General features: G+C 33.0%; 1 protein-coding gene across 1 annotated transcript in view; it reads left to right on the top strand.

Annotated features, from left to right (window-relative positions):
- The window catches only part of LOC149420840 (pyrokinin-1 receptor-like), a 144,271-nt gene extending 119,903 nt beyond the window's left edge, over positions 1–24,368 (top strand). Inside the window, exons 3-4 of the mRNA XM_089635130.1 lie at positions 6,267–6,374; positions 24,360–24,368. Coding sequence (XP_089491256.1) covers positions 6,267–6,374; positions 24,360–24,368 — 117 coding nt within the window. The remainder of the gene's footprint in view (positions 1–6,266; positions 6,375–24,359) is intronic.
- Positions 24,369–24,658: the final 290 nt, after the last annotated feature.

Genomic DNA, 24,658 nt, shown 5'->3' with positions numbered 1-24,658 from the left:
TTTCAAAAAAGTTTTTAAACAATTTTCTTTATTTTTTTATTGGAACAACTTTTGAAAGTTGTACCCATCGATTTAATATATCATGCAAAATACTATTGTAAATCTGAAATTAAATTAAAATAAGGTATAATAATTAGGTTCCAATGTAATAATTACGGCTTTTTGATATCCGTGAAATCATTTTGGTTTTTAACAATTTCGAAGAGATATTTCCATCTTTGTAGATATCCGTGGTATCAGCTCGCAACTGTGAACATTGATTGTCTTTTGTTTTCGAACATTTGAAAATTTAAATATGGTAATTTTTTATCTGAGTGTAATATCATTTAATATGCTAAAACATAAGATGCCCAGTCTATTGAATTGTTGCATTGCTATATCTTTTCAGTTTGTTGTTATGTTGAAGTTTTGGGATTTTTGTGCATTGTCTATAATTGTAAACTATCCGACAATGATTTCTTCCGCAATTGGGTGAATCATTTACTGCCTGTTTAGTGATCATGGTATACAATATTAAAGAATGAAACAAAGTGGTAAAATTTTTGTCAGTGGTTTTATTTTTCTGTGTTTTTTGTTTCATGTTTCGTTTGGATTTATTAGTATTATAATCTTCTTCGATTATTTTTTTAATGATAAACTAACGTTTATGAGACGTTTATTTTTACTCGGGAGATGTTTTCAATTTGTATTTGTATTTCGGATGACTAATTATTGCTTATAATTATTTGTTATCTTCTTCGATGTTGTTTTCGAAATTTTCGTAAATTATTTTATTTCTTCTTGATAGTATTTAAAGATATTGTTAAATATTTATCTTAATGTTTTAATCCATGTTAATATTTTATTGAATCGTACGGTAGCCTATTCAATTGTACAATAGTCTATTAAATTGTACAGTAGCCTATTCAAATGTACAGTAGCCTATGCAAATGTACAGTAGCCTTTTTTTTGTTATTTATTTTTGGGGTACTATGCCGTGTTGCGCTAACTCCTTCTTTAGCCAACGTTTCGGACAGCATTTCAGTGTCCATCATCAGGGCAGATGTGTTATTTGAGGTTGTGTTAAAATGTGAGCTTATGTATGAGGTTGTGATACCGTGTTGCCAGCTCCAACCCTCTGAGCTAACATTAACGTATCATTTTTTAATTAAAGTGGTTTTCTTCGTTTAGCTCTGGTGTATCCGTCAATTACCGGATACCAAGAACTATTGAGCTTAGCTCCATCGTCTCTATTAATGTTTACGGGATTTTTATGAATTTCAATGGCCTCCGTAATCAGCCGTGCTCTATAAGTTTTCGGTCTCCCCAGGATTTCAGGAACAAATCCAAAGTAATGCCCGGTGTCAATCAAATGCTCGGCAATTGCCAATTTGTCAGGGTGGCCGAGCTTACAAGCTCTGAAGTGTTCTGAAATCCTTTTGGAGATAGTCCGCTCTGTCTGGCCTACATAGACCTTGTCACATCCGGAACAGCTGAGTTTATACACTCCATCTGTTTCCAGAGGAAACTTAGTCTTTGCAGACCTCAGTAAGTCCTGTATCTTTGTTGTTGTTCCGAAGACAGTCTTGATATTTTCCTTTCTCATTAGCCTGGCAATTTTGTCTGTCACATTGTGCACATAAGGCAGGAAGGCACAGCCTTTCGACTCTTGTTCAATTCTGTCTTCGTTTGGTGCAGATTTGGCTCTTATGATTTGCCTTGTCTGACTTGCTGGGTAGCCGTTACGCTCCGGTGCATCGGTCAGCTTCGTGAGTTCCGCTCCGATTTTATGTTCTTCACATATTCTGGTCGCTCGGGTCACCAATGTATGGATAAGTCCTCTCTTCTGCGCTGGGTGGTGGTGCGAATCAGCGTGTAAGTACCGATTCGTATGGGTTGGTTTCCTATACACAGTATGCCCTAGGCTACCATCGTGTTTCCGCATCACCTCCACATCTAGAAAGGGCAGGATTTTATCTTCGTTTTCCAATTCCATTGTGAATTTAATTTTTCTGTGGACAGAATTAAGATGGTCCAGGAATTCATTTATTTTCTCCGTTCCATGAGGCCAAATGGCGAAAACATCGTCGACGTAGCTCCACCATACTTTAGGGACAGCCGAAGCTGTGTCGAGTGCCACTTCTTCAAACTTCTCCATAAAAAAGTTGGCTAGTACTGGCGATAATGGACTGCCCATCGCAACTCCCTCCAATTGCTCAAATAGTTCACCCTGAAACGCAAAGTATCCCGTTTTGAGGCAGTGTTCAAAAAGTTTGCAAATGTCTTCCTCATATATCTCCCTGAGCATTGTCATGGAGTCTTCTAGAGGCACATTTGTGAAAAGTGACGCGACGTCAAAGCTGACCAGAATATCTCCTTCCTCAGTCTTAACTTTCTTGAGCTTACTAATCAGATCTGTTGAATCCTTAATCCACGATTCGGTTTTTCCAGTTTGCATCTGCAGTAATCTCGAGAGGTATTGGGAAAGTTTGTATGTAGGAGCACCAATAGCGCTGACAATCGGTTTCATTGGGATTTCCTTTTTGAAGTGAAACTTCTTTAGGCGCGTAATGAATTTTCGGGGACGGAGTAAAACCGAGTCACGATCGAAACGAAAATGCGGGTACCCCCACCACCGATTAAAGTTCATTTGATCTAGTCAAAGTTTTGAAGTAACATATAAATGCTTCTTAGCTCATCCCGACAACTGGCGTTGGTGGTGTAATGGTCAGCATAGTTGCCTTCCAAGCAGTTGATCCGAGTTCGATTCTCGGCCATCGCACATTATTTTTTTGTTTTTAACGCCTTTTTCATTCAATATCTTATTTTTTAGTAGGTCAGAACATTTTTTAAAAGAAAATAATATTGCAAAATAATAAAAACACTTATCTCACTGTGATAAAACATTACTCCGCTAGAGCGCGCTTTGCGTTATTGTGTTGGATTAAAATTATTATCTAATCCGTATATTATGATAATTGTATTACATTTATTTAATTAATTTATTTATTTTGATAATATGTAATAATTTTCAAAGTTTTGAAGTAACATATAAATGCTTCTTAGCTCATCCCGACAACTGGCGTTGGTGGTGTAATGGTCAGCATAGTTGCCTTCCAAGCAGTTGATCCGAGTTCGATTCTCGGCCATCGCACATTATTTTTTTGTTTTTAACGCCTTTTTCATTCAATATCTTATTTTTTAGTAGGTCAGAACATTTTTTAAAAGAAAATAATATTGCAAAATAATAAAAACACTTATCTCACTGTGATAAAACATTACTCCGCTAGAGCGCGCTTTGCGTTATTGTGTTGGATTAAAATTATTATCTAATCCGTATATTATGATAATTGTATTACATTTATTTAATTAATTTATTTATTTTGATAATATGTAATAATTTACAGAAAAAAAAATTAAAACTATCTCCCTCTGATAAAATATCCGTTCGCTAGAGCGCACTACGCGATCTTGTGTGGGATTCTATTTCTGTACATTGTACATTATTTTTAAAAATATATTATATTGAAGTGAAACTTCTTTAGGCGCGTAATTCGGGGACGGAGTAAAACCGAGTCAGGATCGACACGAAAATGCGGGTACCCCCACCACCGCTCACCGTTCACTGTCCCTCTCTCACCATATGCGCTTGTTGAGGTGGGGGAGCCGCTCACGGACGTTCTCTCTCTTCTCTTCTTTCCTCTCTCTCAGACACCAGCGAACTGCGCCACGCCAAGCATCAGCTGCTTGGTTAGTATACTGCGTCGTGAGTGTAATACGAGTGAAATACGTAATTGATTGTGGTTCATACGGTTTAACAAAAGAAGTTTCACTTCTGTCTTGCGTAGGCTTGACACACCCACTTTTTTATGTATTTTTGGGAGATCGTACAGGGCAGGAGTTCTAGAGGCTTTTACAAAAAGATTAGACCAATCCTCTTTCCTGATGCTAGAAGCTTTCACAAGTTCCCTTGTCTTTATGTCAATCTTGTTGGTGGGGTTGTTTTTAATCTTCTTATATGTGCCTGAATCGCACAAGAGGTCTTCCATCTTCTTTGTGTAGTCTGCCGTATTAATCACGACAGTGGCATTTCCTTTATCGGCTGGCAGAACCAAGATTTCTTCATTGGCGCGTAATTCTTTTAGTACCCATACGAATCGGTACTTACACGCTGATTCGCACCACCACCCAGCGCAGAAGAGAGGACTTATCCATACATTGGTGACCCGAGCGACCAGAATATGTGAAGAACATAAAATTGGAGCGGAACTTACGAAGCTGACCGATGCACTGGAGCGTAACGGCTACCCAGCAAGTCAGACAAGGCAAATCATAAGAGCCAAATCTGCACCAAACGAAGACAGAATTAAACAAGAGTCGAAAGGCTGTGTTTTCCTGCCTTATGTGCACAATGTGACAGACAAAATTGCCAGGCTATTAAGAAAGGAAAATATCAAGACTGTCTTCGGAACAACAACAAAGATACAGGACTTACTGAGGTCTGCAAAGACTAAGTTTCCTCTGGAAACAGATGGAGTGTATAAACTCAGCTGTTCCGGATGTGACAAGGTCTGTGCCAGACAGAGCGGACTATCTCCAAAAGGATTTCAGAACACTTCAGAGCTTGTAAACTCGGCCACCCTGACAAATCGGCAATTGCCGAGCATTTGATTGACACCGGGCATTACTTTGGATTTGTTCCTGAAATCCTGGGGAGACCGAAAACTTATAGAGCACGGCTGATTACGGAGGCCATTGAAATTCATAAAAATCCCGTAAACATTAATAGAGACGATGGAGCTAAGCTCAATAGTTCTTGGTATCCGGTAATTGACGGATACACCAGAGCTAAACGAAGAAAACCACTTTAATTAAAAAATGATACGTTAATGTTAGCTCAGAGGGTTGGAGCTGGCAACACGGTATCACAACCTCATACATAAGCTCACATTTTAACACAACCCCTCAAATAACACATTTGCCCTGATGATGGACACTGCAATGCTGTCCGAAACGTTGGCTAAAGAAGGAGTTAGCGCAACACGGCATAATACCCCAAAAACAAATAAAAAAAATACTTTTGGCCGTGAAAATCTTAAATGATATTTGTACAGTAGCCTATTCAAATTTACAGTAGCCTATTCAAATGTACAGTAGCCTACTCAAATGTACAGTAGCCTATAAAATTGTACAGTAGCCTATTAAATTGAAAAGTAGCGTATTAAATTATAATTTAATATTAATAGAGAAACATTTCGGTAGTCGCAGATAGGAATTAATAGCGAAAAACCTTAAAAAATCGATTTATTAACTGCCAACTTCTTAGTTTATCCATTGAATTCAAAAATGTAAAGTTTGAATTCCACAGCGGACACCAGCTTTCTTTTCCAGATACAATTGAAAAAAGTAAAAAATAAATTTCAAATTTTGAATACTTTTTCTTTCGTCAAAAACAAATGACTGATTTTTGTGGTAATTAACAGTGTTAATCTTTCTCCTCATTCTGGAACAAACATTTCGGGAAGCTTTGCAGTCTAAATTATTAGGATAGATGGTCCGATAATACGGCTAATCAACCAAAACATCAATCAACATTATGAGAACATCGTTTAAAAGTGAACAAACCACGTTGAACGTTTGCCTTTGATTCAAGAGTAGCCAGTTTGTTAATTGAATCATTTAAAATATATTTTAAATTTATTTACACCCTATTATGCTTTTACATCACGATTAAAAGTTAAATTGAACACAACTGTTTGGGATTAAAGAAAATGATTTAAATCAAAGAATAAAATCCAATATACTTTTTAAGTCGCTACCACTAACTGCTAGAAATGTATATACGAGTAATAAAAAGGAAAATTTTAATAAGGTATAGTGAATACTTAAGCATATGCACATATAATGATTACTCGTTATTTACATTATTAATCTAGAATGTATATAACTCCTCATATACATTATACTCGTCATATATAATTCTAGATTTTATTTTTTGGGTACCAATTAAAAATCACAGTTTGATAATCTATTCACTACCGTACAAGAAACAACACATAGTGATATTTACGATCATTGAACAAAGATTAAAAAAAAATCCGAAACAACAATCTTATTTGTGTTGTTAACGGTGATCTTATATTAATATTTATTTGTATCGGTGTTTTTTTGATAAAATCACAAGAAAACATATTTTGATATTTTGAATAAATTATTTTGGTTTTTGTCTAAACAAAATATGTAGATGCCGAAATATTCCTGAAATGATAATTTTGTTTACCTTCCAGGTGTACAGGATACTTACCTACCTGTCGGGGGTTCTCTACTTCCTGTCAACAACCATCAACCCCTTCCTCTACAACATCATGTCCAACAAGTTCAGGGAAGCTTTCAAGGTATGCGAACAACCTCATCCCTTTACACTTCTGAATACTCCGGTCGCAAATCACTTAGAGGCTCATTACCACAAAGCAATCAGCAGAATTGTTTTGACGACTGTCGCCAGGCAGACGAATCGGATTACGTGTTTCGAACTCGTGTTCTAAACCTACCCCTAAGATTTGTGAGTATCTTCCTAGGAGGGTAGTTGTTAAATCGGTAGGTTTCCTCCATAAATAACTATTTTGATTAAAAAACCTGTTTTTAGTTAACTGATACGATGTTTTTTTTTTTTTTTTTAAATGTTTGACATTGAGTGGAGGTTGCTGTTTTCGATAGAATTTTAAACTGTTATCTGGTTCTTAAATTCATACAGAATACGTAAAACAGTATGCGAACAAGACAGTTTGTGAGTGAAGACCCAATGAGTAAAACCTCAAATTGTTATATTTATTCATTGAAGACAATATTAAAAACTCTCAAACGAACATGTGAAACCGTTAAAGATTCGGTGACAACTAGGAATTATTTTAATCATAAATGATATTTGTCTAAACTCAAACATTGATATTTTTTCGGACTCACTGCCCAAATTCAAACGTGGCAACATATCAATAATATCAACTATTCAAAGCATATACGTGTACACACACACACTCTCTAACACATATAATACACACACACATAAGTACTATAAACATCACCTGGTTATTAAGGAATAAACATAGAAATTTTCAGACATTACAAGGAAACATATCATAGGTACCAACATGAAATAAATAATTCATGTTTATTGTTTCATCACTATTACTCGTGTACTTTTTGTTTCTAATATATTAAATAAATAAATAAGATTATTCCAATAATAGAAAAAAAATCATTCTAGACTTGTAGAAAAGTCAATAGATGTCTCACATTAAAATAAAAAATGGATATATTTATCAAAGACACTACCTAGATTGCATTTAGTTTGGGAAAAATCTTACAATCACACATAAAGATAGCAGCCAATAAATGTATTAGTTAAAATAGTGTTGGTAGTTTTTATTCGATGTGTGATACAGTTAAAATATAACTGAAGGGGATGGGGTCGAATCAGCTCAGTGGAGAGCAAATCTCCGGCAAGGCTGAGATCCTTCCTGCGTTCAATTCCTACATGCTACCGAATCCTTATCTGTTTAAGAGACTCAAATACTATATTTAATATTAACGTACAGACCTTGAACAGGTCTCGTTGCGGAGGGGAAGAGTCAGGCTACACGTAAGTGTAGCCAACATATCGAAAATAAAATTCACTCGGTCGTGAGAGCCTCAGTACACTTACTTTCTGGATATGCCTCGTATCTTAAATGGTTAAATATAGAATTTGGATATGTATTTATTTATTTAAACGATATAAAATGGCTTATACAACAGAGTGATACAATAGAGTGATTACAGAACAAGTAATGTGTACACAAAAATATTATTGCAAGTGATACAGTTGTAAATAGCAGTGTATTTAAACAATACATAATTAAAATAAATATCTACTAGTGTAGTAATAGTTGAATGAATACTAGGTTTGTATAAGACCTGACATAAATCGAGGAATGAGGTGTTTATGATAATGAATAGTAATTAATATTAAATAGATTCTATTAAGGCCTAGAATGTTATAATAACAGAGAATATTTTATTTGAAAATAATATTAATATGTGTAAAAAAGTGACTTTTTAACATGTATACCTAGCAAACTATTATAATAGAGTAATTAGTAGTGAGTTTATTTTTGCCTTCAAAATTAAATTTACTCGGAATAGAATAATATTTAATATTACTGACTTTGCGAGTATTATTAGCTTTTAAATTATTTAAACATAATAATAATAAATAATAATAATCATAACATAGCTACAAGTAGATATTGCTGATATAAAAACCTAGTGGTAAGGTTTTGCCAGGATGTAAGTGACGTGCAAAATAACGACCTTTTATGAATTTCGACCGAAGAATATTTCAAGATTACGATGAAAAGTGTGCTAAATTAATAAAACTGAAATACCTGACGGATAAAATTTTTAATTAAATCAGGTAGTTTCAAGAACAATTCGTGCGTGTCAAGTCACTATAACTAAAGGAATTCAAAGTTCTATCCCAAATCCTACGTTAAACGATTTTTTATCATAATTTACCGTTGAACAAAGGGTGTCATTTTCAAGAAAATGTAGCTAATTTATTCTGTTTAAGAATACAGTTTTTCAGTGTAATTTATTCGGTAAAACTGGTAAATTTCGTCGTTAATTTATTACGATTACCGAAAAAAAATCATACATAATATTTAAAGTTAAATTTATTTTTTAATGCTTCACTTTTTTCCTTACCTAATTTTCCACAAAAAATGATTTATATTTTATGTTATATTAAATCAGGCACGTTCTTAACTGGCTTTGATATTTATTAGGGTAAGCTTTATTCCGGATGATGTAATTACTATAGGTTAATAGAATGATACACATTAAATGAAACCTTAAAAGAATTCTTTAACTAAAGTGATTGCTTTTATTGCGGTAAGGCATTTTCTGTGCGAGAACTATTCAGAAATATCTGCTCTATAAGTTTTTGGATTTTCAATCTTTAGAATTAAAAAACCTCATAAAATATTATTAATTTATTGAGCTTTTTAAGTCATTTTTATTTGGAAAAATACAACATTTTAATTTTCTTTTTTGTATTTTGTTAAAGTAAACCTGCCCAATTTTCAAATGTTTGGTCTTTTTGTTTTGACGTGTTCATTTCAATCCTATCACACACTATTTGTCATAATCTTATGTAACACTCTCTCTTGCATATTTAGTTTTATTTTAACAATTCTTTTCCTTGACATGTACATATAGGTGTAACCATCGTCTCTCTTGTGATCAATAACGTCACTGTGTTTACCGTTACCTGTTATTTATTTATTTGTCTTTTCCATGTCCGGTCAATCCTTTCAAGATGGTAGCCGTGCTTGATAATACCTTTTTATTCCGTCATATCGCGTGAGCGGTGCGATTATTGTGAGCTGATTATCAAGTCAGAGTAATCAATTTTAGGCGGAAGTCTAGTGTTCACGGAAATACTTATTTATTCATGTTTGAAAATGATTTAATAACAGTTTGCAGGTCTTCAGGGTTAGATTATCTATCCTATTACCAAGTAACGATACCCTCTTTCAGACATTGACTTAAAACATAGTTAGAAACTTTCTATTACAGTTTCTCCTCTTTATTTCCGTAATTTGATTTGGATTCAAAAAGACCACACGAGTTTTCAAAGACCTCGTTGCATTTTTAATGTCCTCTTTAGTTAATCCTGGCTGTACTCCAATCCCGCATTAATTACTTTATTAAGTTATTTGGGTTAGTTTTGAATGTAGTTTGGCTTTATCTCTAGTGGTGTATCGCAACTGGTATTTCAGTACTATAGTAATGTCAGTAGGAGTTATCTCTGAAACTATTCAGGTCTTATTAGATTCTATAATATTTTCAAGTTACATTTATCGGTTTGATGATCATTTTGGCACGTTTCTGACCTCTAAGTCTGAAGTTGATTTTGATTAGCAGATATCAGCAAATAGTTGCATAATATCCGATTCAATAGCCTTCTAGAATACTTGGTTAATATTTTTAATTTGAAAACAAGAGTTTTTCTAAAACGATGAATTGTGTTTGCTACATACCCAATAATTAGAAAATTTATTAATTATTTATTGTTATATTTAGGTTTATTGGCAGATTTTTATCCCATAATCTGTTTTTCACAATGTTTTTATTTTAAAAAAGTTTGTTTTAACTTGGTACCTTTTACAAAATTTGAAGGTTACTTTGTACTACAGCAGAAATATTAATTAAATAGCTATTTAAGGGCTAAAAAACGATTTAATTATTAAAATAATTTTTAATTGTTCACAGCAAAGTTTTGCGAGAAAATATTTTAATCAATAAATTGTTTGAGCAGCTTAATTAAGAAATGTACGTTTGCCAAATAACATTCCCATTTGGCATTAAAATTCCCATTAGGATTCCCGATAGATACCGTTAACTTTTATATTTTCTGTGTCTTGTTCTGTTTCATATTTCGTTTGGATTTATTAGTTTTTATCTTCTTCTTCAATAAAACTTATAAATGTTTGCAATTGATGGTCTTATTATATGGAACCACATTATTGTATTTACTTAGTCAAATTGAAACTCTGATGTATAATTTATATTACACTAAAACCTTATATGTTAATATAAAAATTGAAACAATACCTATATAAGCTCTTTATATACCTTCCATGAATAAATTGTCGATACGACCAATCATTATTTGAAAGATATCAGTATTTATAAATTCTTTCGAAGTAATTACTTTCTTTTTTATCTAAGAGTAGATAAGGAGGGGATAAGGATGCTAATTTGAGTTCCTTTGAATAAGGAAGCTGTCCATCCAAATGAAAAATTATGTATTTTTAAAATCCTCCAATTTTTTCAAATTATCGGTCCATTCAATTTTTAACCGCTACATCTTCAAGTTTTACGCGAATGATGATGAAGTGCAAATTTATACAAGAACCCCGTCAGCGCAGGGCGCGGCTCGGAAACATTAAATATTGTTGTAATCGAATCTTTCTTGACGAGGGGTTTGTTTGCGAATACACCCTTCAAACAACGAACAATGCAGCTTTCGATCTTTAAAAAACTCCTACCCTTTAGTCTCCGAAGGCTCAGCGAGGAAACCATTGAAACTATTTTTATGGTCATAATAAAAGTATTAGTATTTGTGTGGAAATAAAACGGCCTTAGAAAAGTGTCACACGAACTTATTTTTATGAGTATTTTATTCATTTAATGCTTTGTGGTTAAATGGATTGAAAATGTCTTACGACGTTTACTCGGAATATCAACTGGTTTTTGCATTTCCGTAGTTTTATTGCCATACTTGAGTCTTGTGAGAACTTGAAAATTTACATTAATAAAATCTTATTTTTTACAATTTTTTAATATTTCCTTAAAACGCGTGCTTTTGCTTGATATTCCTCATAATGACGAAATAAACTTCATCTCTTCATTTCCGCACGTTTTCCTTTTTCGCGAAACGGACCAAAATAAAATTTGAAAACTTTTTGTTGTGATTTATTTCCTAGGGTGTGTTGCGTAAGTGATGGGCTAATTTTAATAAAAATATATTCCGGGCTGTAAAACCCTTACTCGCCTAAACAGAAAGTTTCACTCCGCCATACACTTAGTTTCTATCCTAAATTAGAAATAAACATTGGTTGTGTTCAGCTATATTTTTCTACAATAAGAAGAATTTGTGCATATAATAAGAAAGAGGGTTTAGCAAGGGATCATAATTAGGCCTTCTCTTAGTTTAATTTACGTTCTTTAAAAAATATCAGCGTTATTTTCTTCCTAATTGTGTAAACATCCATTCGTCTCAATAAAGTTCCTCTATCCCCCAAGACCCAAAACCTAACAATTCATCACTTCAAGGTAATTTGTCCATTTCAAGCTTCTTTCTCTATTAACCTTTCCTTATCTATGGAGTGTATTTATTACACATTGCTTCTAATAACTTTAATAACTCATAATAAATATAATAAATTCTGGGTTCAAATTTAAGGTATTCCCCCGTTATACATTTATGTACTGAATTGAAAAATAACTTTTTATATCGTTTTCAAATTCAATTAAAAATCAGAGATTTTGGTAAAAAATCGTGAACAAATTCACCAATATAATCAACCGTGTGACGCTGTTACGCAAAGAGTGTGCGAGGAAATGACACGCTATTGATGTCCCGCTTTAGTTTGCTATGCGGGAACATGAGAAATCTACACGTCCGCAGTTGTGTTTTGATTTAGACCATCGATACCTACGACCGCATAGCTGTGTGTGTGCCAGCCGCCGAGCCGCCAGCCAGTCGGTCGTGGACCGTCGTTAGATGTGGACTCCTCGCACGTTTTTTTAGCATCTGTCGATGGTTTTTTTCATGTTTTCAGCAATTAAATTACAATTATTATCACTTTTGATATAAAATATAATAAACATAAGCGAAAATAATATTAAATCGCTTATTTTGATATGTGTATTGACTACACAGCACCGGAACGCGTGGATTTTTTTTATCACAGTAAGGGAAAGGTTAAAAGCTCTGTATGAGTATTCATTTATAGGAAAGTAAAAGTATCACAAAATTATCTGAAATAGTTCTCATAATTTTAAATGAAAAAAACTATTGTTCTAAAAATATAAAAAATTCAAAAAGAAGAGAGAAATAACTTAGTGGCATGAATTTTTTTTTAAACCACTTTATTAAAATGTATACATCATGTCAACTCAGCTATATCCTTATATTCTTCAGGACACATATTACAAAAAAATATTTTTTTACGAATCAGCTGAACATAATTTTTTTTAATTTCTCTTACATGTTTTATTATTTTAGTAGCATCTCATTTCCTTATTCGATATTCATGTTCTTTTCCCTAAACAATACTCCGTTACTTTAGTATTAGAAACATCGTGGCTTAATTTAAATTAACGTCGTATGCACAGATCTTTGATGACATAAGTTGTTTGTTTCTTACAAATAAACATAAATAAATAAATTCTTTTTTTTTTTAAAGTTATAGTAAAAAGTTGGAGGACTTAACTAGCAGAGAATTAGTCCGCAACGCGTGAGTGCATTTGTCCATTTAGATAAAACTAGCAAACTAATAATTGTAATTGAAATTTTCGAAGCAATCTATGTATAATATTTCTGGAAAGCAAAACTGCTCACTTTCTATAAACTTATTTTATATCATCCCTTAATACCGCCAGTGAAACTTAACGTAAATCCGAAAAGGTAATCAAAGTGTAGATATTATTTTATTTCAACGATAAAAAAGGCTTTAGTTTGTCCATTAAAAGGTTTTGCCGTGATAGAAATAGCCCCTTTTCAGCGAGGCTCTTAAGGCACGCACCTGGCGGAGTACCTCAGGAGAGAGAACATTAAATTTATAGAAGAATTACTTGGACAGAACGATTATTCTCTACTTTACAATAAGAGGCTTCCCTAATATACAGGGTCATTGAGAAAATATGTAGGTTTTAAATTATTGTACCCCGCGAAGAATGAAGGCCTAATTTCACAATTTGAGCTAAATTAATAATTTTTAGTTCATTGACTTATAATATATATATAATAATAACAATAATTTTGATAAATTTTACAATAGGCATAAATGAAAAAAAATGGTTTCTGGCAAAAAAATTCAAATTTGCGCAATCTTGCCGAATAGCAGATAATTTGATTTTTGGAGTCATAAAAACGTGAGGAAAAAAATCAACCTTTTCACACATCTTCAACTCACCCAGAAAACATATACTAGTCCCAGAAGGAGGTCGTACGTGACGTCATGACTCAAGTATCTTCTTTTATTCATTTTCATATAAGGGAGATTTTCATGTGAGAAGGGAGATTTTGATGTAAGCATTTTAGGACCATAGTCGATGACGTCACGTGTATATATAACTTACAAAAGTTTTTTTTCGTAAAATAATTAAATTAGCGCCACTTATGAACCCATAGATTATAACGTGTGTTCCGTTTACCCTAAAGGATAAACATTGTGAATTATTGTGTTAGTATATAACTTGAATTTTCTATGTACGTTTATTTTGTTTTTCAAGTATCTATATAATAATTATTTAATTATTTTTGCACGTTGTGAACATTGCTTAATGGGGTTACCTGTATTTTTTTTAAATATTATTCTGCCAGCAGCAATAGCTTTGTTTTCTTAGTCATCTACGTTAGTATTCCTTATTTATTGTAAACTCCAAACTTTTATTTGTTTGCTCAGGAACAATTTACAGTACCTATATTGTCTCGTATAGCGTAGAGGGCCGTGTGGTGCAGACAGGGTACCCCAGCGCTACTAAAATAGCTCCACAACTCGGTGGCTGGCAGATATATCAATCTGTGGTTACCCCCTTCGTGGTGGCATTAATTAAATAGATGATTCAAGCCCGCCCTTATTTATCTTGGAGTCTTACAAAACTTCCTCCGAATCCTCACAATTTTTGTATAAAGTTTCATTGAAAATGAAACTAGCTCCATCCACAATAAGGTGGGTGGCGTGACGGTAAGCGGTAGGCGATAAGCATGCGCTCACTTCAAGAAATGTCGCGAAACGTCCGAACTTTTAATATAGGAGTAAAAGAGGTGATATTTTAAATAGTCCGCTATTTCGGTAGATCTTACTTTTAAGGCTGTCATTTTTGACATTTGACAAGTAGAAACTATGCCATTAATAAAAATAGAATGGAAAAAGGCTTCAAAAACGCATTTAAATTATTAAAATTCACTTAAGTGAATCAAATGCAAATCATCTTTAGTGATGAGGCCCATTTCCACCTCGGTGGCTTCGTTAACAAGCAAAGTTGTTGCATCTGGGGCTCGGAAAACCCAAGAATTATTGTTGAAAAGCCTCTTTATTCTCAACGTGTGACTGTTTGGTGCGGTTTATGGTCCGGCGGAGTCATTGGACCTTACTTTTTCGAAAATGAGGCTGTAGAAACAGTTGCGGTGAATGGATTGCACTATTGAGAGATGATTAATGATTTTTTATGGCTGAAATTGGATGGTATTGATCTGGACAACGTTTACTTTCAACAAGACGGCGTAACGTGCCACACAAGCAACGAAACTATTGATCTTTTACGATTGAATATCAAAATAACACCTCTTATTGGAAAACCCTGTACAAACGTTTTGGAAAAAATCTTTAAACGTAGGTCACAGATACGCTTCTTATTAATTAGGTATTAATAAAATTTTCTAATTGTGTATCTAATATATGGATTTAATATTGTTAGTAAATATACCTTTTTTGTTTTTAACCAATATATTTTACAAAGTGCACCCAGGAAATAACTATATAATTGTGGTTAGGAAATCATATAAGCTAGGATTCGCCTAAAACGGTAACCGGATAACACAATGACAATTCAATACACCTTTAAAAAATGAAATAATTCATGAAAAGTGAAGAAACAAAAACTTGGTTAAATACGTTACGTAGGTAAGGTTTATATGTTAGTTTTTATGTGTGACTTTTAATGATTTTGTCTCTATCACTTATAGTAATGTGTTGAATTGTCATTTTGTTGTGTTTTCAAGAAACCGCCTAAAACAGGTATTTGTGAAAAATTGAAAATAAACCATTACAAAAAATAATATATAAAGAAAATAATGAAAGTATTTAAATCATTATTTTAAAATTCACACTTTCCTTTTAAACGGTAGTTTAAACCCAAGCCTTGAAGGTTTTCCAGAAAATAAATAGGTACCTCTACAAGTCTCTAGCAGAAGTTCTAAAGCAATTCTCCGCCAATCGATCGTGATTAACTTCTGACCCTGGAGCAATCAATTTGTAATTTTAAGCTTTAATGGTGATACCTTTAATGTAGATAACATCTAGTCGGATGAAATTGACAATTTGGCCATTGTATTCAAGGATTCTGAAGTACTTTAATTATGTGCTGGATTACAATTTTAAATACAAAATAAACATAAATATTTAGTATTTTTAATGACAAACTAATAGATATAAGACAAGGTTTTTTTATGTATAGCACATAGGATAACACATTATTATAAGCAATAATTATTCTCATGAGAAATTCAGCACTAACAAAGCCTTTCCTACAAAAATTAAATTGGTTGATTTTAAGTGAAAAAATGTAAATAAGCAATATTTTGCTGACTAAAATAGTAGTACATGTTAAATTGTTTGGCGGGTTGGGAATAATCCAACGTAACTTAGTGGTCTAGAGCACCTGACCGGTAATGAGAATATTTTCAATTTGTACGCGTATTCAGATGATTATTGCTTATAATATTTTGTTATAAATATTTAGTACTTAGCTTCCGGGAAAAACCAAAAATATTTTTTGGATGCTGATCTTTATGGTGAAGTTCTTCGGGTGAGGTGAGTGCGGGATGCGCCTGCCCACCATCTGCGTGGCGTGCCAGATCGGTAGAGGCTGGTTTGGAAAAACCCAACTTGCACCGCAGTGGTAGGGATATATTCATATTTCTGTCACTCCTGCTACACTAATCACTAGATGCCTACCTACCCCTCGTACCTTTTACCTTCCTAAAACTTCCACAACTTCAAAATAAAGAAGATTACATGTGTTTTTTTAAATAATTCATTGAGGAAATTGACTTAATTTTATCTAAATCTTCCTAGAAAAACATGTTATAACATCTGTTAACACATATTTTGACCGGTCAGTGGCTGAGTTGGCATCGCGTTCGGATCCCATCCAGGGGCTGCGGTCGTGAGTTCGATTCCTCAGCTGGCTAAGTCCTCCATCACAACACAAGCAACCTTTTCCCCATACTGAGTTGATAGTAGGTGAATTTCAAATATTATCAAATTTTAGTATTTCTCTGAAATAAATGAAAAAAAAACATTAAAATAAAAAAATATATATATCCTCTTATGAAATTATTTTTAGATATTACAAAACAGAGATTAAAATCATGCTCGACCCCCGTGGTCATCATTCATCATACAAATAATTTGCCTCTTTCTATGGAGTTGATTTGAGCATCATGTGTTTTCTGTTATTACTGGATATTTGGAAAACAAATTAATTTGTTCACTAAAAAGCCGCAAACTGAATATCAATGTAACATCAATTAAAATAAAACTAAGATAAACAAATGATTATTTTCGTCAAATTAAACTCTTAAAAGATTTTAACCGATATCTTCCATTATTAAAATCATGCTCGTCTTTATAAATATACCCTATAAACTCCAAATCTACTCTGGATAACATTTTTTTTATATAAAAGGCCCCTTTCTCTTTCATCACGAGTTTAAATTATGGTTGTTGGAAAATATTTGATTAACTTTATGTAAAAAATTATATGGATAACATTGTGGGTTTCATGATAGTATAAGGCGAGCGTATGACCTGTTTGTGAATGGTAGAAGAAATTGAGGATGCCCGAGGAAGACACGATTAAGTAAAACAAATGCTTACAAAAAGTAAACTTTTTCAATTGTTTATAATAACATTATTTCCATCTCAAAATGCAGTTTTTAGATACATTAGAATTCGCAACCTGAAAACTTTATTCCAAACCATTAATAACCCCGAGCAACACCGGGTGCACATTTATTTAATAATAAAAATGAGTTTTCACCATTCGAATCATTTTTGACTTCCTAAGCAACAGTGCTTAGTTTGTTTTTTTTATTGACCACGTCTTGAGTGTTTCAAGTCGTAAAAACGTTGTGTTAACTGTTTGCTAATGAACACGGAAAGCCTTGTACAAAAAATGATCATTTCGTTAGTATAAAGAACCAAGTGTTAAGTAACAAACGAAAGAAACTTTGGCTTGAGTTTTATCGAGGAGTTTGGGGATCGGAGGTTGCTAGAACCACGTTTGCCATTTATATCAGACTTTTTACATTACGGATCGGTCGGTGGGTAAATTCATACTCACCTGTGACAATCTCCAGGGGATCACCTTCTTATCTTTGTGCTTTTCAAAAATGTCTTCACTATTTCTTTACCTCCAAATCACAGAATTTGTTCTGGAGTGAAAGCAGAAAATTGTTATATAGATGACTCAAGATATTAGTTGCCGTTAGTAAAAAAAAATCCACATTTAATTTTGGTGGACCATACAAAAATTGTGTGAGATAGTGCTATCGTTATTATTTCAAACGAACGAAGGTAAATAAAAACTTATGACATATCTGAGAACAATTACATTTTTCTCGTTTTTGGTCACCAACATAATAAAAACCTCAATATGACAAGTATTGTTGTTCCGTTAACGTGTTTTGTTCAATAAATTATCATAAACAATAATAAGTCGCCTTTAATATAAATTCAAGTTGATAATATCTCCTGAGTAAAAATAAATGCCGCCGACGCGAATTGAACCCACGCCTTTTGATGTCTGGTCAGACGCTCTAGATCAGGGGTCTCCAAACTACGGCCCGCGGGCCGTATCCGGCCCGCCAGTGTCTTCCATCCGGCCCGCGACATCTTATGACCAGTCTGATCAAGAACCCGCGACAGCTAATGGCTAAGACCTTGCTCGGAAGGGGCGAAAACTCCGCGAATTTTTTCGTGCGCTAAATAAATATGCTCGTTGGCGAGGTACTTGGCACCAATACATTGCGTCCACAAGTATTGCGCGAATATATCGAGAGGATTTTTTTGAAAAATCTTTATTTGATTCGCAATGATATCAAGTTCTGAGAAACGAGTATCAAAAAATATCTTCAAAGCTACGTTATCTAAAGTTATATTTTCATCCCTGAAAATTCTATTGTCTACCCCCCCCCCCCCCCCCCCCTAGGACAGAAAATATGGGTGTCTAGAAATTAAAACGGTTTTGGCCCTCTGAACTCACTGGAGTAGTCAATGTGGCCCTCCGGCTGAAAAGTTTGGAGACCCCTGCTCTAGATCACTGAGCCACGTCGCGTCGGTTTATTTCCAACCCGCCAAATAATTCAATAGGTACTAGTACTTCAATCAACAATTACTGTTTATTATTTATTTTTTAATAATTTTCTTATCCTTTGTGCTTTGCATAAAAACATTGTCTTATAAACATTAAAAAGTGTTTTGTTCACATTAATATCATCACAATTACTAATTTCAGTTGTGTTTCCGGGTGTGCTTGATTTTAACTCTGGTTCAATGAACTCAAATTTGCTAAGAATTAAGGTGTCATTTTCAAAATTGTAACTGATCGTATGAAAAATTCAGACAAGCGATAAAGTACCTACCTACAATGTAATATTTTATAAGTAAATTATTTGAATTGATATTAATTTTCAAAATTGGAACTGATATGTGAATATTGTAGTATTTTTGGACAAAAAATATTTTAATTCTGCATTTCTTTTGTTTAAATTTATCAGGTTCAACCTTAAAAAGTGGTCAGTTTTCTTGATTTTTTGTGGATTTACACTAGCATATAATAAAAACGCTACGAACTGATATTAACTTAATAGTTTGCTGACAGTAGTACGTGAACAGAGTGGGTTAAGACTTCAAAAATATTTTTTTTGTAAACTTGAAATCAGTTTCTTCAGAGGACGGCGACCTCTAAATCCATCTAAACGAATCACGTCAGCTTTAATAGTATTATAGCATAGGTCAAAGTTATCATCCCCAGGCTAAACCGTTCCAACCCTTGACATATTATTGCGTACTTGGACCAGACGTTACATCTTTGGAGGAGTTAAATAAATAGCTGAATTTCTAATTCGTTTTCTAGGGGCCTGTTTCAGAAAGTCAAATACTAGGCTTTTATTATTAAAGTTTCAGCCAAGTTACACAGCAATCTCAAGGTGGGATTACAGAACAGAAAGAGGTTTTAGGTGTTGAAACTGATATCTTTTTCAAACTTTTTTATACAGGATAATAAATGGACCTGTTCGATCATGTGACAAAATCTAATTTACTTGGGATCCTGAAGAAGGGTTAAAAAATAAGTTTGTAGAATTTTTATTTCTACGAATGGATTGAAGTTAAAAGTGATATTTTAAAAGTGTTGATATTTTTTATAAGATAACCGCATAAGAGTCTCAACCGCATAGAGCAAGTGAGACTATGGCATCCTCTATTGAATATATTGGGAGCCTAAAGGTATTGGGGAGAAGAAAGAGTTAGGTGAGAGGAAGGTGGGGAATTAAAAAGTGTGTCTTGATGAAAAGTGATATAAAATGCACTCGCAAAGGCAGTGAAAGCTTTTTTTTTAATTTTAACAAAAGTATAACGGAAAATTTCCGTCTTTAAATCTCAGCGTGAAAAAATGAGTCTGTTCTACAGGTATTTCAATGAAGTCTGCTCCCGCTGCTCCACGTGCGTGAACACCGGTTCATAGTTGATGTTCAGTTACCGGCATCTGTTTTTCTTCCTTTGTATAAACCGGGCCTCTTCGAGACCCGCATTAATAAATCTCTCCCTACAGCCTACATCTTAATCCGCCTCACGACGCTGCCCAACCGGGTGGCGATATTGTTCCCCTGCCTTTACACTGTACAGTCATGGGAACTGTTATGAGGTGAAACATTTTTCAAACAAAAAATTTCAATGAGATTACAATAATTTTATGTTTTCATATAAAGCAAACATTTCCTTGTTTGAAGTACTTGAAGTTAACTGAAACAAATACTGTGTTTTAACCACTATTTTATTTTTATTTATTCACCAACCGGTTTCGCTTGGCTCAAGTTTCATTTTGGTAGAAAATGAGATAAATAAAAAAAACTCGGTCTATTTTATATATTATCTTTACCCACATGTATCTATGCTTGTTTGTTTGGTTAAAAATATTCCTGATTAATCTTTAGCCGAGCGAAACCGATTGATGAACAAATTTAAATAAATTAGTGGCTAATTCGATAATTTCACATTACCTTTTTTCAGATAATCATTAATCAAATGTGAATATCCAGGTGTACGTACTTTCCGTTTCCTTTCTACTTACTTTTTCTTACTTCCTTCAGCCCAACAAAATTCAATAGCATCATAAATTTCGACTTGCTCCGAAAGTTGAGATTATCGTGCGATAAATATTTTTTATAACACGAATACAAATTAACAATCATCATTACAACATAATAACTGTTGTTTCGCAGAAATTCACATGTGACAAAGGGTTCAATGCTAACTCAACACCGTGACTATTCAACACATTTTTAAAAAGTGATATAAAGTCATTAAAAACGATGAAAAAAATTTTTTTTTTACCTAACCTTACCTAACCTAACCTACTTAACCCAGTTAATAAACTTATTGTTTCATCACTTACCATGACTTTATATAACTTTTTAAAGGTGTGATGAATTATCATTTTGATGATTTATCCGGTCACCGTGACAAAGATAACAAATGGCCATTCAGCGCCATTTTGTTTTTTTGAAATTTGAAAAATCACCAAAACTCCGATTCTTGGTGTGTTTCAGCTTACTATGAAATAAAAGAAACATGCTGAAAAGTTTACCAACATGATAGTTATCCCCTTTCACTGATCAAAATATATTCAAAAATTGAAACGGACTTAGAATCGGCATTTAACGGCGACCAGCTGTAAAAAAATATGTATTTTCGCTGTTAAAAAACATTGCGCTGAATGGCTATTTGACAATGTTACATTTGATAAAAATGTTAAATTTAATGTCAATGTTTAATCTGATGACAATGTTAAATTTGATGACATTGTTACATTTGATGACCGTGTTACATTTGATGACAATCGTACATTTGATGACAATGTTACATTTGATGACAATGTTAATTTTGATTACAATGTTACATTTGATGACAATGTTAAACAGCCCGTCCTATGAGCGCCTCGAAAATACTTTATTTACACAATTATTTTAGGTGTGAGAATCTAACCCGCGTGACTCTACGGACGGGTTGTTTCGGAGAACTTGAACAATTCTTCAAATTTCAAAGTTAATTTTCAAGTTCTGTAAAAGATATTTTTAAGTTGTGTTTTTATTTCAGTTCTTTCAAGCAACTAGCCTATAATGATATAATAACAGAATTTGAATAGGACTTTCACAGAACCCGTAAATGAACGTTGAAGTTTGATGAATTGTTCAAATTCTCCAAAACAACCCGTCCTACGTCTAAGACAAAAGCGTTAAGTAAATCAATAGCATCTAATGATAAAAAATTTTCTATATTACAGTTGAGACATATTCCAACTTGAATTTGATATCCGAAATAAAGATTTTTATTAAAAAAACATCCTATTTCGTTCCACAAAACAAAATTCTGTGAGTGTTTTTACAATACATCCCATGAAAGCATTAAATGTTTTTATGCCTACAGCATTAAACTTAATATCATCAAGTAAAATAAGGGTGGGTTCATTTATTTATGAAAACGTGATTTAATTTAACCACTTCTAGGCTCCCCAAAGGTTCTCAAGAATTTGCCTTGGATTTAAAAGTAAAACGTTTTTACCGTTTGATTCAATTTAGTCGTTTTCATATCTTATAAATTATTCAAAAGACAATCGAAGAAAGACTTTGGATTTCTGATAATTTTATTTGGATTGATAATAAAGTCTTTGATACAGTAAAAATACTGAACCAAAAAAAACAGAAATAAGAAATCAATGCTCCCAGCAGGAACAGAAAGTGGTTTTACGGGTATAATAACGTTTACAGATTCATTGTATTGGTATCAATATTATTACTATTTTTTTAATATTCAAACCAAATAGATCTTAGTGAAGATTATTTAAAATATGTTTGCATATTTCCCAACCTTCAAACTTAACCTCTAACAAACTTCAGATCAAAAACATGGTGGTCGAAACTGTCACAAAAACACGTGAAATTTTGAATTCTGATTGAAAAAAAAACATCCCTTAAAAATAGTTTTTGCTATAATATATGTACTTTAATTAATATATGTCTTTAAAAAAATACGTTTTTTTTTATTTGACTAAGGATTGAACCTAGGTAGGACCTACATTAATTTCGTAACTGCTGTAATTTTATCCGATTTCAGATAAATGCAAAAATGTCCGTGTGTGTTTATGTGATTGCCACAGTTGAAAAAAACCAATTGTCACTAACGACGAGTCTATTTAAAGATCGACCAGATGTAGGGAAGTGGATTCATTTCCTCTTTCAACATTTGCATTAATTCATTAATTCGTGCAATCCAAATTAAAATATAAATAGATATTTTTAAAAAAGAACTTTAATGCACTATTTTCCATCTCCCCGACGAAAATAGTTATCTGATTATGTTAAATCAAAGTTTCATTTCAAAAATTGTTTGATAACATCAAGAAACGTTACAAAAAAAAATTAAAAAAACATTTATTATTTATCATCAAAGTAGATTTATTCACTGTTTTTGTAGAAAACTAAAAAAAGTATCCTAAAACATTTCTTTTTCCAAAAAAATCATGTTTTTAAATACGCTATAAAATGATTTATAGACACAACAAACGAAAATTGAATATATTTTATTTAAAACAATAAAATCAGAGAACCCACAAAACAGAAGAAGTAAGAAAGCAAGAATATTTTTGGATGAGCAATTTAGGATGTGACACAGAAAATAACGGCGGATAGATCGATTCAACCCGAAATAAGTTGTACCGCAAACTATGTGATTACCAGACGGCTACTGAAATTGAACAAAACACCTAGTTTGTTCAGCAAATAGTTCCAAAGCAAAGGCGTAGTTTGTTTCTTGGCCTAATCTTGTGAAAGTTCTGTTATTCAATATGACTATGGTACAATTAGATACAGTTTGACATTTTCGCATGCGAATAAAGTAATTGTTTTAGCACGTCTATAAAGTTTTCCAGCCAACGGTTAATTCTAACTGAAAGAATTTTAATTAATAATTTTTATATTTTGAGTTGAAAATGTATACGAAATAGCTGTAACTTTTTTAATCTTTTATTTGTAAACATTTTTTACGAAACTTCCACTTTTGGTAACTCAGCGGATTAACCGCCAAACCCTTCACATCGACCCCAATCAAACCCCATCGACTTTCCAATACCTACTATGTTTCTACAGTGGGTTGCCATATTAATAGGGACAGTTCCTATATTTCCTGATTTTTATGTTTACGTTGTCTCTACTTCTAAATAACTTGGATATGATGGCCATTCCTTCGTTATTTTTGTTGCTGGTATCACCACTGACACTTTTAAGAAGTGGCAACACTCGAAAAGTGCCACATCCCTCGAAAATTAGAGGTTTTTTCCACGTGGCAAGCATTTTTGTGAAAATTCGTGATTGAAGTTCTGGTAAATAAATATATATAATAATTACATTTACGAGTTTTAACAGTTTAGCTGTACAAAAATGTAAGAAATAATTAATTATCTATTAATTTTTAAAAATTTTTTTCATATCTTTCGAGTGTTTCAGTGAATAGTTTTTCCATATTGAGTCCAATGTTTTGTTTTTTCAGTATGGCTAGGTCTTAAGACACGTCCCCAAGAAAATGTCTGGAAGTGAAGCCACTATTGTTAAACACTCAACATTTCCAAAGGGAAATAGCAGCCATTACATGTATTTAAAGTCTGTGGTTAACAGGATAAATTAGAAAATCAATCAAAACCTGCCCTTTGAATTGGATCGCAATGGGAAATGTGGCAGAAAACGAATCACTACACCTCGTACTGACCGCAAAATCATAGAGTTCTGTCTCCAAAACCGCAAAAAAAGTGTGGCTCGTCTGATTTTGATGATCAACGAAGATGATATCGA

The sequence above is a fragment of the Hesperophylax consimilis genome, chromosome 9, assembly GCF_061612785.1.
Source record: "Hesperophylax consimilis isolate HC1 chromosome 9, BYU_Hcon_1.0, whole genome shotgun sequence".
Lineage (NCBI taxonomy): Eukaryota > Metazoa > Arthropoda > Insecta > Trichoptera > Limnephilidae > Hesperophylax > Hesperophylax consimilis.
This window is presented reverse-complemented; position numbering and strand designations above follow the sequence as displayed.